Source organism: Ovis canadensis, chromosome 1 (assembly GCF_042477335.2).
Source record: "Ovis canadensis isolate MfBH-ARS-UI-01 breed Bighorn chromosome 1, ARS-UI_OviCan_v2, whole genome shotgun sequence".
NCBI lineage: Eukaryota > Metazoa > Chordata > Mammalia > Artiodactyla > Bovidae > Ovis > Ovis canadensis.
Window position 1 is genome coordinate 242,430,759 of NC_091245.1, and position 14,759 is coordinate 242,445,517.

Here is a 14,759-nt window from a genome sequence, read left to right on the forward strand (position 1 = left end):
TATGACAAACCTAGACAGAGTATTAAAAAGTAGAGACATCACTTTGCTGACAAAAGTCCATGTAGTCCCAGTCATGGTTTTTCCAGTAGTCATATATGGATGTGAGAATTAGACTATAAAGAAGGCTGAGTGATGAAGGATTGATACTTTTGAATTGCGGTGCTGGAGAAAACTCTTGAGAGTCCGTCGGGCAGCAAGGAGTTCAAACCAGTCAATCCTAAAAGAAATCAGCCCTGAATATTCATTGGAAGGATTGATGCTGAAGTTCCAATATTTTGGTCACCTGATGAGAAAAGCTGATTCACTGGAAAAGACTTTGCTGCTAGGAAAGATTGAGGGCAAGAGAAGGGGGCAGCAGAGGATGAGATGGTTGAATAGCATCACTGACTCAATGGACATGAGTTTGGGCAAACTCTGAGAGATAGTGAAGGACAGGGAAGCCTGGTGTGCTGCAGTCCATGGGGTTGCAAATAGTCAGACACGACTGAGTGACTGAACAATGACAACAATACTCTGCATTATTAGCATGTTCAGTTTTAATTCTGGAAAATTTCAAGTCATATTTGATGTACAAGTCAAAGAGTTATTTTTGCCTCTTTTATTTTAGGCCCAGCTGGTTCAGTCAGGGTCCCTGGCACCTTTTTATTTCACTTCCAATTTACTTTCCACACTGTAGCCTGACTGGTGTTTTTTAATAACCCAAAACTCTGATCATGTCATTTACAATTTAACATCTTCAATGGCTTCTCATTGTTCTCTTAAAATTTTTATTTATATTTTTAATTTTTGGCCATGCTCTGTGGCATGTGGGTTCTTAGCGCTCCAACCAGGGATTGAACCCACGTACCTGCACTGGAAGCATGAATTCAACCACTGGACCACCAGGATAGTCACTTATTGCTCTTTTTTAATTGAATGAAAGATTCTTTAAATTCTACACTGTTTTACAGCTTTCAGAAGTTTCACACACATGGTTTCATATCATCCCATAATAACCCCCTTTTCCTCCTACACTTATATTACCCCTCCCCGCTCCCCTCTCCCTGCTGCTGCTGCTGCCGCTGCTGCCGTGTCACTTCAGTCGTGTCTGACTCTGTGCAACCTCATAGACGGCAGCCCACTAGGCTTCCCTGTCCCTGGGATTCTCCAGGCAAGAACACTGGAGTGAATTGCCATTTCCTTCTCCAATGCATGAAAGTGAAAAGGGAAAGTGAAGTCGCTCAGTTGTGTCCGACTCTAGCGACCCCATGGACTGCAGCCTACCAGGCTCCTCTGTCCATGGGATTTTCCAGCAAGAGTACTGGAGTGGGGTGCCATTGCCTTCTCTGCCTCTCCCCACTAGTAACCACTAGTGTGTTCTCTGTTGTGAGAACAAACTTACCTTCTTTTTTGTTTTATTCACTAGTTTGTTGTATTTTTTCATTTATTTTTTATATAAGTGATATTGTACAGTATTTGTCTTTCTCTGTCTGACTTATTTCACTTAGCATAATGCCCTCCATATCTACCATGTGGTGCAAATGGCAACATTTCATTAATGTTTATGAATGAGCTCTATTCTGTTGTATATATGAACCACATCTTTATTTTTCTGTCTGTTGACGGACATTTAGGTTGCTACAGTGTATTGGCAACTGTAAATAGTATTGCTGTGAACACGGAGGTGGCATGTATCATTTCACATTAGTGTTTATATTTGGATATGTACCCAGGGATGGAATTGCTGGGTCATATGGTAGTTCAATTTTTAGTTTTTTGAGAAACGTCCATACTGTTTTCCACAGTGGCTGCGCCAGCGTGCATTCCCACCAACAGTGGAGGAGTGTTCCCTATTCTCCACATTCTTGCCAACATTTGTTTTTTGTGTTCTTTTTGATGTTAGCCATTCTAATACGTGTGAGGTAATATCTCATTGTTTTCATTTGCATTTCCCTGATGATTAGCGATGTTGAGCATCTTTTAATGTTTCTCTTGGCTGTCTGCATTTCCTCTTTGGAGAAATGCCTGTTTCATTCTTCTGCCCATTTTTAACCCGTTTGTTCATTTTTTTGTTGTTGAGTTTTACATATATTTGGTATTAGTCCCTCATCAGTCAAATGATGTGCAAATATCTTCCCCCATTCATTGGGTTGTCTTTTTTTGTTGTTGATGATGGTTTTCTTTGCTGTGCAAAAGCTTTTAAGCTTAGTTAGGTCCCATTTGTTCCTTTTTCCTTTACTTATTTATCTATGGCAAAGGAGGCAAGAATATACAATGCAGAAAAGACAGTCTTTTCAATAAATGGTCCTGGGAGAACTGGACAGCTACTTGTAAAAGAATGAAATTTGAGCGTTCTCTAAAAACATATACAAAAATAAACTCAAGATGAATTAAAGACCCAAGTGTAAGACTAGAAGCTGTAAAACTCCTAGAGGAAATCATAGATGCACTCTTTGACCAAATTGCAGCAGTATTTTTTGGATCCATCTTCTAAGGATCCAAAATGCTTTTCTTTATTCTTAGACCAGTGTCCTAAACCCTTAACCTGACCTCTGAACCTGCCTGATATGATCCCCAACTCCCTCCTCAGCCCTTACACCTGCCCCATCTTCCCTCAGTTCTGAGTTCCACCTTTTGTGGCTTTCTTCTTATAGCTTCTGCATAGTTAATAGCGCCTGGAAGTGGTACTCCGTTCATCCAGATAATTGTTCTTCAGTTTTCAGCGCTTCCTGAGATTTCTCCTCTACTTCAGATCAGTGATATAAATTAAATCACTAGCTATTACATAATAGTTCAGTTCAGTCGTTCAGTCGTCTCTGACTCTTTGCGACCCCATGAACCACAGCACTCCAGGCCTCCCTGTCCATCACCAATTCCTGGAGTCCAGGCAAACCCATGTCCATTGAGTTGGTGATGTCATCCAACCATCTCATCCTCTGTCATCCCCTTCTCCTCCTGCCCTCAACCTTTCCCAGTATCAGAGTCTTTTCAAAAGATTCAGCTCTTTGCATCAGGTGGCCAAAGTATTGGAGTTTCAGCTTCAACATCTGTCCTTCCAGTGAACACCCGAGACTGATCTCCTTTAGGATGGACTGGTTGAATCTCCTTGCAGTCCAAGGGACTCTTAAGAGTCTTCTCCAACACCACAGTTCAAAAGCATCAATTCTTCAGCACTCAGCTTTCTTTATAGTCCAACTCTCACATCCATACATGACCACTGGAAAAAACCATAGCCTTAACTAGATGGAACTTTGTTGGCAAAGTAATGTCTCTGCTTTTTAATATGCTCTCTAGATTGGTCATAACTTTCCTTCTAAGGAGCAAGCGTCTTTTAATTTCATGGCTGCAGTCACCATCTGCAGTGATTTTGGAGCCCAGAAAAATAAAGTGTGACACTGTTTCCACTGTTTCCCCATCTATTTGCCATGAAGTACCATGATCTTAGTTTACATAATAAGTTAAATCATTATTTGTTTCATGTCTGTCATCTCAAATGGCCTGTACAACCATTGAGGGCAGACATGTGTTCTTTCTTTTTCGTTGCTTGGTCCTCAGTTGCTTAGCAAAGTACTGGCATGTAGTAAACAGCTCAGAAAATAACTTGAATGAGCTGACGTGAAAGCTAAACTGTGATGGGACCATCTCATCTATACCATATCTTACAGTCCTAAATTTCTTCTACTTCTTCCTCATCAGCCTGCCACTATAGCCTGGACATCTCTGCAATCTGCCGTGATTGTCAGTACCCCAGCGAATTCGACTCCTTGTAGGCTGACCTACATCATTGGTTGTGCACAGCTTGCTTAGTCCTTTGTTCATATCTTTTCCCCTCAAAGAAGCAGACAGTCTGTCAGGTTTTTCAGTTATCCTGATTCACTTTTATTATGATCAATATTAAAGATCCAAGTAGCTTAACAGACCCAGAAGCTTAAAAGAAAGATGAGGATCTGGAAAAAAAAAAAAAATCCAGGCCCACAAAAGTAGAAATTCAGGATAGAAGAGAAAGAGAACAAATATTCAAAAATCAAGCTGTTAGTAATCTAGCTCAGTACAGATGTTCCAGGACATAGCTGGTAACGTATTTGATGGCCAGCATTGTCTCCTCACAGGTTGGCTGGATCTGGGATTCAGGGAGGACAAAACCATATCTGCCTTTATCCCGGAGTTCAAATGTGAAGGAATATTTGATTCCTTGGTCATAAGCCCAGTCATCAGAGCCCCCAGCAGCTGGATCTGAAATGAGCAAATCAAAGGGGAGAAAACAATTTAAATCTAGGAAGGAGATTTAAAATCATGTCAAAAAAAAAAAAAAATCATGCCAGCTTTCTTTTATAATTACAAATGTTTCATTGCACAAAATAGTACAGGTAGGGAAATTTTCTAGTCACCAAGATCACAAAAGCTATGGGGGCTGTTTTAAAGATTAGTCCAATCTTATCTCTTGGGAAGATTACCTCTTAGCTCTACATGGTAATAGTGATGTGTTTAATACTTCAGGATGTAATCAGTTATATATATATATACTCAGTGTGCTTCTATGCTGTGGTAAACTCTCACATAGTTTGTGACTTGTTTACAACATACGTATAGTTCCTGGGAAAATAATGTGTATCTCCTAGAAAAAGAAGGGAAACTGCATGATGACTGGTGAGAGGGGAGGACTCTGAGCCTCACTGAAACTGTACTGAACGATGGAACTGGAGCAGCTCAAGGGCAGAGCTGGGTCTTCATTTTTGTTTCTTTGGCATCTAGCATATGGCTTGGCATGGATAGGACATTCACTCAATTACTCATTCAGTGACAGTTATGGTGTCATTCATTTATTCAGTCACTTGTTCATTCATTCATTCAGTCCACAGTTGTAGAGTTTTCATTGAGCAGCAGGCCATGTGCTCAACTTTGGAAATACTAGGACAAAGGAAAACATGGCCCCTGCCCTCCAAGGGCTTATGGTATAACGGAAAAAGAAATCTCATTGAACTGGCCTGAATAAAACTTCTATGAAGTTCACAGTATGTGAATAGATGAGTTATTTCTAATGGAACTCCCTTAAGAAAATAGTATACCCCATCTGACACAGAGAAGTTTAATGAAGGACAAGAATACAGAAAACTGTATTCTACATGACGCTTAAAAAAAAGCACACAACACCGCTCATGATTGGAGCGTCTCCAACTGCATTGAAGGCCATGGATGGTGAAGCTGGCCATTTTCTCCCTTATATTTCTGGTCCCTTAAGGCCTGGGGCAGAAAAAAATCATGCAAAGGCAAATATATGTAGAAATTGGAAATGGAACCTGCAGTATGTTCCTTCTCAGTGAAATCAAACTGTAGCACCCAAGGCCCTGGGGTCCAGCCTATAACTAACTCTTTTGCCATTTGCTTGCGCCCCATGAAAACAGCTTAAGCCTGAAGTAGCCTGAAACTTCAGTCTGTTTAGCCAAGAAAACCTTCCCCCTATTGCTTTTCCCCACCAATTGTCCTTCCAGATAAAGCTTCTGTGTCATCGTCCTGGGAAACCGTCCTGATACTGTGGGGTGGGTTGGCTAGTCTTGGGGTGTGCTCTGTTCTCGTACATCCTTCTGTCTCAGCACTATGCACCTGTATGGCCATGAACTCTTCCTGCTTCCCTGCTGTGGGCTCTTGGAAGATGGCTCTGGTCTCCCTCCTTCCCTTTTCCTTCCCTCTTGCCCTCTCTCTGTCCTGCCTTCCTTTCTCCACCGGCACCTCTTGAGGACTTGGCATGGGGGCAGATGCTCAGTAGATGTTTACAGAGAGAAGATGAGTTGAAAGGGATATTCCCTGCCCCCTTTTGTCTTCTAAACAGAAAACTGATTACATGTGTTATAAAACATTCACTCTCAGGCAAAAGTCACATGCTTTAAATGATAGAAAGGAAAGACTCTGGGGACCATCTGTTGCCTTTGCATGGCTCTGAAGCTGAGACTTACAGATCGTTGAAGCTCCTGGGCCATAGGTGTACGTGGTGCCATGCAGTGTGGCCAGTTCTTTCACAGCACCTTTAGCTAGGGTGTTCTGCAAAAGAGCCAGTGGTATATGAGTGAAGAAATAAAGTGCATGCTGACAATCAGACCCCTGTCCCTTATTTCTAAGACGTCGAAGACATGTAAGTCATAATTCGGGTTAGTGTCTTAATCTTATTCAGTGCCCAGCCCCATTTTGCAGTGAATTTAGTCACACAATCCAAGTGATTCTGGTAGACGGATGTCTTCCCTAACACCCTCCCCAAGCACCCAGGCTGAGCTTCCCTTGTCTCATACACAGACTGTGTCATTGTGTCAGTACCATTAGCTGCCCTCTAAGTTCTCAGTGACTTTTCCTGTTATTTATCTCAGTGTTCCCAGGGCCTAGTGCAGGCTGTGTTACTCAGTGGCTGTGTGTACATGCTAAGTCACTTCAGTCGTATCTGACCCTATGGACTGTAGCGCAATAGGCTCCTCTGTTCATGGGATTCTCCAGGCAAGAATACTAGAGCCAGCTGCTGTGCCCTCCTCCAAGGGATCTTCCTGACCCAGACATTGAACCTTTGTCTCTTATGCCTCCTGCATTGGCAGGCAGGTTCTTTACCACTAGTGCCACCTGGGAAGCCCACTTCGTGGTTACTCAATAACAATATTTTTGAAACTCTGAGGATGATGAGCACTCTTCCTACCACATTATTTGAGAATTAGGTACTTACATTTATTTTAAATCATTGTTGGAGTAAAATTTGGGTGTTAGTCGCTCAGTCATGTCTGACTCTTTGTGGCCCCATGGAGTATAGCCTGCCAGGCTCCCCTGTTCATGGGATTCTCCAGGCAAGAATACTAGAGTGGGTTGCCATTTCCTTCTCCAGGGGATCTTCCCGACCCAGGGATTAAACCTGGGTCTCCTGCCTTGTAGGCAGATGCTTTAACCTCTGAGCCACCAGAGTGGACAATTCCAAGGAGGAGTGTAGTTCCAGCGTTGGAGATTTTTTTAGAGTGAAAAATTAGAGCACCCTTATTTTATTTCAAAATGCAGAACATTTCAGTTCTAGATTTAAGAAAAGTAGTAAGTACTATGGAGAAGGTGATGGCACCCCACTCCAGTACTCTTGCCTGGAAAATCCCATGGACGGAGGAGCCTGGTGGGCTACAGTCCATGGGGTCGTGAAGAATCAGACACGACTGAGCGATTTCACTTTCACTTTTCTCTTTCATGCATTGGAGAAGGAAATGGCAACCCACTCCAGTATTCTTGCCTGGAGAATCCCAGGGATGGGGAGCCTGTGGGCTGCCGTCTATGAGGTTGCACAGAGTTGGACACGACTGAAGCGACTTAGCAGCAGCAGCAGCAGCAGCAGCAGCAGTAAGTACTAATTTATTTATTTCTTCTTAAAAGCAGCATCATCCTAAGTTGCCCTCTTGGCCCCTACACTCAGTTCCTCAGGGAGAAGGGCTCTGCCTGCAGCTCCTTCCTATGCTCTAAAGTCTCCAGTGTGTACTGAATCACTTGAAAAGCAAGGCTTGACTTGGCTGTCTGGAGAATACAGATTGGTGAATCTGATTGTTTACTGCAGGAGAATTAGACATTATTCATTCTGGCTATGAAACTAGCTGTATTTCACACTTTGGCAACATAATTGTCTTGTACATATGCCTGAAAAACTGTGAGGTTTTTGATGACATCAGAATAATTCCATTTTTTAAAAATAGGAACTTCCCTTACTCCTTGCTCTAATATTAAAACCAGTTTAGTAAAGTCTTAAGTTAAATTGATGAGGGCATGACTGTAAGACTTTAAGAATTTCAGCTCCCAAAGCATGCATGCTTCACCAACCAAGTGGTAAATTTGAAAATTTACGAGGAATGATAAATCATGATCTCAAGCCTGATTTTCTGGTCTGATCCACTGAAATGATGCAATCAGTTTCTTGGAACTAACATATTATTCTTAGAGTTTTGAGACAGAAACTTGAACTCGAATTTCAGGGTTTCACTTCCCCATTTTCCAAACTGGTAAAATAATATATGCTTTCTCATACTGTGTGGAATCTTCCCTGTTGTGATCTAAAGGTACTGTTTCTGTTGTTTAATCTTATTCTAACTAGCATACTAGGGTTGGGTCTTCTCTCCATCACGTAGTATAGGGTCTATTGCCAATTGAAATCGGAATACTCTGTAAACATTGCACAATACTCAGAATACATTGAAAACCATCTTTTAGAGATGTGAAACATGGTGAGGTACTAGGTTTTTTTTTGCTAGATAAACAGCATATGGTGGGTTAGTCTCTAAGTTGTGTCCGACTCTTGTGACCCCATGGACTGTAGCCTGCCAGGCTCCTCTGTCTATGGGATTCTCCAGGCAAGAATACTGGAGTGGGCTGCCATTTTCTTCTCCAGGCGATCTTCCCAACTCAGGCACTGAACCTGGGTTTCCTACATTGTGGACTTCCCTAGTGGCTCAGACTTTAAAGCGTCTGTTTACAATGTGAGAGACCTGGGTTTGATCCCTGGGTTGGGAAGATTCCCTGGAGAAGGAAATGGCAACCCACTCCAGTACTTCTTGCCTTGAAAATTCCATGGATGGAGGAGCTTGGTGCAGGCTACTATCCATGGGGTTGCAAAGAATCGGGCATGACTGAGCGACTTCACTTTCCTACATTGTAGGCAGATTCTTTACCGAATGAGTTACAAGGGAAGCCCTAGATAAATAGCATATTTCCTACAATTCTAGTTTCCTTAACTTTTGATTCAACCAAGGAAATTTCTATTATTTATTTTTCTGTAAGGCAGAACCTCTGATCTTAAAGAACTCCTATTCCTTCTCTAGCTGCCTTCCTCAGGCTTTTCTTCTCTTCTGCTTTCCAACCCCACCTTAAGCCATGAATTCTTTTAGTTAGTAGAAATAAGATTCCAATAAGTTGCAGGCATGTAATGTACAGCATTGTGACTATAGATAGCAGGACTTCACTGAATACATGAAGATGGCTATGAGAGCAGAGCTTTAGTGTTCTCACCGTAGCAACAAAATGACAATTATGTGAGATAGAGAGTATGTAAATTAATTAAACATTGTGCAGTATTTATATTTTCAAATGATCACATTGTACACCTTAAATTTATTTTATCTCCATAAATCTGGAATAAAGGAAATTCTTTACGATTAGTTCCAAATGTGAAAAGTTATGATAACTTTTAGGCGATTTAAGACAAGATCATTGTCATTATTTCTTGACCTCCTGCATGTCAGATGACCTTCAAAGTCTCTCTGTATTTTTATTGGTATAATGTAATATTTGAGTTATCTGGCAAAATCGAAGAGGCTTACTTGTGATCTGTTATCTCTTTTGATTTATCAACTTATCCATTTAGTCATAACTACCATTGCTGCTGCTAAGTTGATTCAGTCGTGTCTGACTCTGTGTGACCCCATAGACGGCAGTCCACCAGGTTCCCCCGTCCCTGGGATTCTCCAGGCAAGAACACTGGAGTGGGTTGCCATTTCCTTCTCCAATGCATGAAAGTGAAAAACGAAAGTGAAGTTGCTCAGTCGTCTGACTTTTCATGACCCCACGGTCTGTAGCCTACCAGGCTCCTCCATCCATGGGATTTCCCAGGCAAGAGTATTGGAGTGGGGTGCCATTGCTTTCTCCAGTCATAACTACCATTAGGACCACATAAAAATGTTTGGTTTCCTTTCCTCGAAGCAATAACCAAGTGCTATCTAAGCCGTCAGACACAAATTTGCAAACAGTTGCTTTGCCTTCGATGCTGAAACAATACCTAAGATTGATGTTAACTTAAAACAGCTATTATTTCACTCTTGTCACTGGTGCCCATTAAAGGAACATTTAGTTTGTGTCTCAGACTTGGCTTTCCTTGTCCTCAGTTGCTCTCTCATCTTGATATCTACCTCCTCACTCACCTTCTGACCATCCCCTCATCACCGCATCCTTGAATGGCTCTCTCATCTTCTCTCATGAAGTCTGTCCATGTATCACTTGCCATGCATCCCCACCTTCTTTCCAAGCCGAGTCACCCTGAACTGCTTTCATACTGTTTCCTGCCTCTCCTTAGCTCCATGACTTTGGGTGTCCTTCTCCCCTTGTAGGAATCCTCTTTTTGTTCACAAGGGGAATTGCTATTGTTCTTCCAAATTTAGTCTAAATGTCACCTTCTTTGCAAAGCTGCGCCTCTTCTTTGTGAGGGCTCACATGTCCATCAGAGTTCCTATCACTCTGTGCTGTCATCATTTGTTTTCACCTCTGTTTGTCCTCTAGTGGAGCTTTTGGTGGGGTGGTGGTGGGGGAGAGGATTCTTTGCTGTTCGTTTTAGATGCTTAGCAGAGTGCATAACACCCAGCACATGGTTGCTTGATTGATTCTCTTCCCAGGGCTTCAGGTGGGCATGGTCTGATTGGGGGTGCAGAGTGCAGAGAGAGCTCTACAGAGGCTGGACTGTGACCCCTGCCCCTCCCCCCAACCTGGGTGGAGATTAAGGATGCTTGTGGGGAGAGTGGTGGTACCATGTAGTGGTGGTTGATGGGTTAGCATATTTAGACATTGACCTCTGCTATGCACTTAGCTTATTGCCTTTCATAAAACAAGTAGAGTCTGTGGACCCTTTCTTTCAGCCCCTCTAAGGCCAAGAGACAAAAAAGTCAGAACAGACATTAATCAACCAAAATGTCATATTTTAAATTCCAGCTATGGTAACAAAAATCTCTGGAATCAGTGTGAGTCTTTTCTTTTGAAGAGTTCAAATACTTTCACAAATGTTACTCATTTATCTTCCCAACATTATCTGTCCACATTTCATCAACACAGAATTTTCTAGCAGAATGGAATGCCATATGGGGCAGCATGCTTGGTGAGAATGTTCCAACCAAACTGGATGACTGACCCCTGCCTATCAGGAATGGTAGAGAGAGAGGTGATTCCTGTATTTGCTAATATATTGGAGAAGGTAACTCCTTTTCCTTGTACGTTTCTGTAAAAAGGGACTAAGACAGCTGACAGAAGTCCAGCAGAAACAATAGTATATCAGAGACCATGACTCATATCTTGAAACTCTAATTAGTGACACTTTCTATATAACCTGTTATTTAACAGAGACCTTACATCCTCAGTGGGTTCAAAATAAGAACTAACATTTACATAAAACCTTAGACTTTACAAAGAGCTCTTGCTAAGAGCTAGATATTTTTATCCCCATTTTACAGATAAAAGAACTGAAACTCAGAGAGGATAAAAGAACTTGCCCAAGGGCACGCAGCCCTGTAAGTGGCTGACTTGAGCTGGGTTCTTCTTGCTTTAAATCCTGTGCTCTTTTTCACTTCTCCTTGTGGCCTTGGAATACTTCAAAAGAAGTGTTGCTCGAGCTGGTTTTACCAATTGTAAAGAACAGAAGGAAGCTAAATATAAACCAGTCTGAGAGAAAACTTTGCTTTCAGTCAAGGCCAAACACGGCCAGCCTTTATTAAACCTTAGTTAGGTGTTTCCTAGCACATCTTATGCATGCTTTCTTTTGTCACTTGTCTTCTTAAAAAGAGGCCTTGGTCATAGAGCAAAAGACAGAGAGTCTAAAATGTCACATCTAACTCAAAGCCCAAGAGACAAAGGGCCAGCTCCTGTGACATCTCCCGAGGCTCTGAGCTCCAGGAGGCTGGTGAGATGAACAAGGTGAGGGTGATCTTTTTCAGTGACTTGCACGTGATCAGGAAGCCCCTGTCTCACGACTGTGCTCCTGGTCCTTACTGCAACCTCTAGTGCACAGCCAGTGTCCTGGCAGCGGGGGCTGCCTCTTCTAATCTTGCCCTGGCCCGTTCTTACAGTACAAGAAAGCAAAAGCCCCGCCCTGGCAGTGGGGTATACACCATTGCAGAGGAGATTTGCTTCAGAACTTTGTTTCTAACTTCAAGTCCTGAGTTTAACCATCCCTCTGGGTGAATACGTGTGATAATGGAAACATCAAAATGATCTGTGGCTGCAGTTTCCTTCCTTCTGTGCTGTGATCCTGGGTAACTTACACCAAAGGACCAGTGAGGAATTGAACTTTTGTAATTTTGGTGCAAAGGGAGAAACCCCCAGGGCCTACTAAGGCAGGGACTGAGGAGAAAGCCTATGGGACTTGAAAAAACAAATATGTTTCTGAGAAAAAGGAAGAGCGTAAACAAGTGCAGGCTCTGACTGCAAAGCCTTGAGGTGGCGGGGGCGGGGGGCGGGGGGAGATAAGGAGTAGCAAAGGGTTTGCTTTAGGAGAGAGGAGACTGTCTATCTTGGCAGACCCCATGGGGAGCGTGGCAATGCTTTCACTGATGTAAACTAAATTCTTTCTGTGGCTGATCTGAATATGTGTTTTTTAGCTCTTTAGAATTCAAGTAAAATGTGAAGCATGAGTCAGCTGAAGCTGCAAAGCCCAGAATTTTTCTTTTTTTTGATGGCAGTGGTGCTTCTTCCAAATAAATGCTGTATAATGGGGATGTACTGTCTTGCACTTGAGCTTTGTAGAAAATTGTGAACTGTGTGTGTGGAGTGTAAGATCCTGTGAAAGCCAGGGACTTTGGCCAGGAATGAGACTTCTCATCTTTGCTTAAAGTGGAGTTTCTCAACCTTGGTGCTTTTGACAGGTGGGCTGGGTCATCCTGTGTGTGGGGGCTGAGCTGTTCATTGTAGGGGGTTGATCAGCTTCCCCTGGCCTCTCTCCACTGCATGCCAGGAGCGCTCCCACAGTTAAAACACTCAACCTCCCCCTCCCCCCTGCCCCCACCCACCCAGTCAACATTGCCAGATGTCTTCTGGGGAAAGGGAAGGAAGCAAAAATCAGCTTAAAGTCAGAAAAAAGATGCAATTATGTTAATGAAGAAAGTATTATAGAGAAAAAGAATGAAAAAGAAGACAACTGGTTTTCAAGATGCTCTGAATGCCTTATTTTGTTTTCCTCTCCTGACCATAGTACAAGTGCCTTTTTAGTACTGCTGTTAGGTCACTTCTGCTAGAAGAATACTTTGCTTCCAGGGTGGCTATAACCAAAGGCATGTTACCCAGTTACATTTAAATTTCAGATAAACAATGAATGTGTTTCCAGTAAAGTCTGTCCCATGCACTATTTGGAACATACTTAAACACTTAAAAATTATTTGTTGTTTATCTCAAATCAGATCTAACTAGGAGTCCTATATTTGACCTGGCAGTTCTGTTTATCAGGTCACCAGCTCCAGGGCCTGCTGTGTGACGCAGGGTTCATTCTGACATCTAGGTCCCTCTATAGTTTGGTTACCTCCCTCCCACTCTTCTTTCCAGAAAACACTCATAACAGGCTGACCCCTGTCTATTCCCTTTTTATGGCAGGAACCATGGTTTCTGCTGAGTACTTAATAGGTGCTCAGTAGAATTTCTGGCAATTGCCTTATGGGTCACCAGACCCTGGAGGAGAATTTTAACAGGCCAAGAAGCCACTTTAAAGATGGTAATTTAGCAGTTGTCTCCCCAGTCAAAGAAATTCTGCAGTTGTCATTTAAAATTCTTTTGTCTTATAAGTGAGATTAGAAATTTTGAGAAAGCTCCTGAAGCAAATGTGTGCTTCAAGTCCTATCTGCCTTGACTGCTGGCAGCTGGCCTGACAGACGGGCTCTGACCCTGTTACTCTTGCTGTTAGGCAGGGACACGGTGACAGCTGTGATAGAGCATTCTCATGACCCTGTAATTGCCCATCTCCTAATCACAATATTTCTTCCCTCTGATATTTATGTTTATCTCTAATCATAGTTTTGATTTATGGTCACATGCTTGAGTGGAACAGTGGGTTTCTATCTTGGTGGCTCATTAACTTAAACTTTAATGAAGAGGTAGTGAGGTGTCACTGGGCTAGATGGTATTAGAGTTTAGAAATGGATTTCCATCTTTTGGTCAAGGTCAATAATTTTCCAGAAATTATTAGCCTGTCATATCTCTCCTGGTTTATGTATGTATATCCATGAAGGGATAGGCCATGATCATAAAGACTGGGCCCTGAGAAGCCAGGGTTCTTAGTTGGCCAGTGTACTTAGCAGTGTCCAGGGTTAGAAGTAATAATAGTTTATTTGTAGCATAAAAGACTGTATTTAATGAAAGGTCTTTTACAAACTGGCTTTATGGAGCACCAGCATAGTACAAATCTGTGTGTGTGTGTGTGTGTGTGTGTGTGTGTGTGTGTTTGGGAATTGGGACAGTCTAGAGAATTCTTCTGTGTCCGATAGTGCCATGCCCAAGGCTGCCTCTATTACTGGTCTGAGCTCAGCTAAGCCTTCATTGTCTAAGCTGGAAAATGAGAAAGCAGAACCAGAGAAATTTCAAGATTCCCACTTGTGAAGTTCTGTTCCTGCTTTTGAATTTAGAAGTAGTATTATAGTAATAATTGTTAACAGTGCCATGTAGCTCTGTTTGAGAGGAAAGTAGACCAAAGATTGTGAGACTCTCTATGCTTAATAAATAGAAGGATATGGATTGGTTTGGGAGCCTTTTAAATTATGTCTCTTAGTTTTTATTTTCTCTGATGATAAAAAGGTCATATAACTCAATATTTCATTACCCTTTAGAATTTTGGAGCTGTAAGTCTAATCTTTTCTGAGTCTTAAAACTTCACTGGAAAATAGTGATAGATATATATTGAAGTCAATACTGAGATTGGACAGTTTACGAAGCCACTTGAAAACTCACAGTACATCTTGTATTAAAAAAAAAATAATTATAGTGTGTGTAAAAGCAGTTTGCTGTAAGGAGAGCATATGCATGTAAGATGCACTTATGTTTCCTCA

General features: G+C 42.1%; 1 protein-coding gene across 1 annotated transcript in view; it reads right to left on the reverse strand.

Annotated features, from left to right (window-relative positions):
- Positions 1-3,834: 3,834 nt before the first annotated feature.
- Positions 3,835-14,759, reverse strand: part of CPB1 (carboxypeptidase B1) — a 39,301-nt gene continuing 28,376 nt past the window's right edge. Inside the window, exons 10-11 of the mRNA XM_069563038.1 lie at positions 5,931-6,015; positions 3,835-4,212 (exon numbers count right to left, since the gene is read on the reverse strand). Coding sequence (XP_069419139.1) covers positions 4,025-4,212; positions 5,931-6,015 — 273 coding nt within the window. The 3' untranslated portion in view covers positions 3,835-4,024. The remainder of the gene's footprint in view (positions 4,213-5,930; positions 6,016-14,759) is intronic.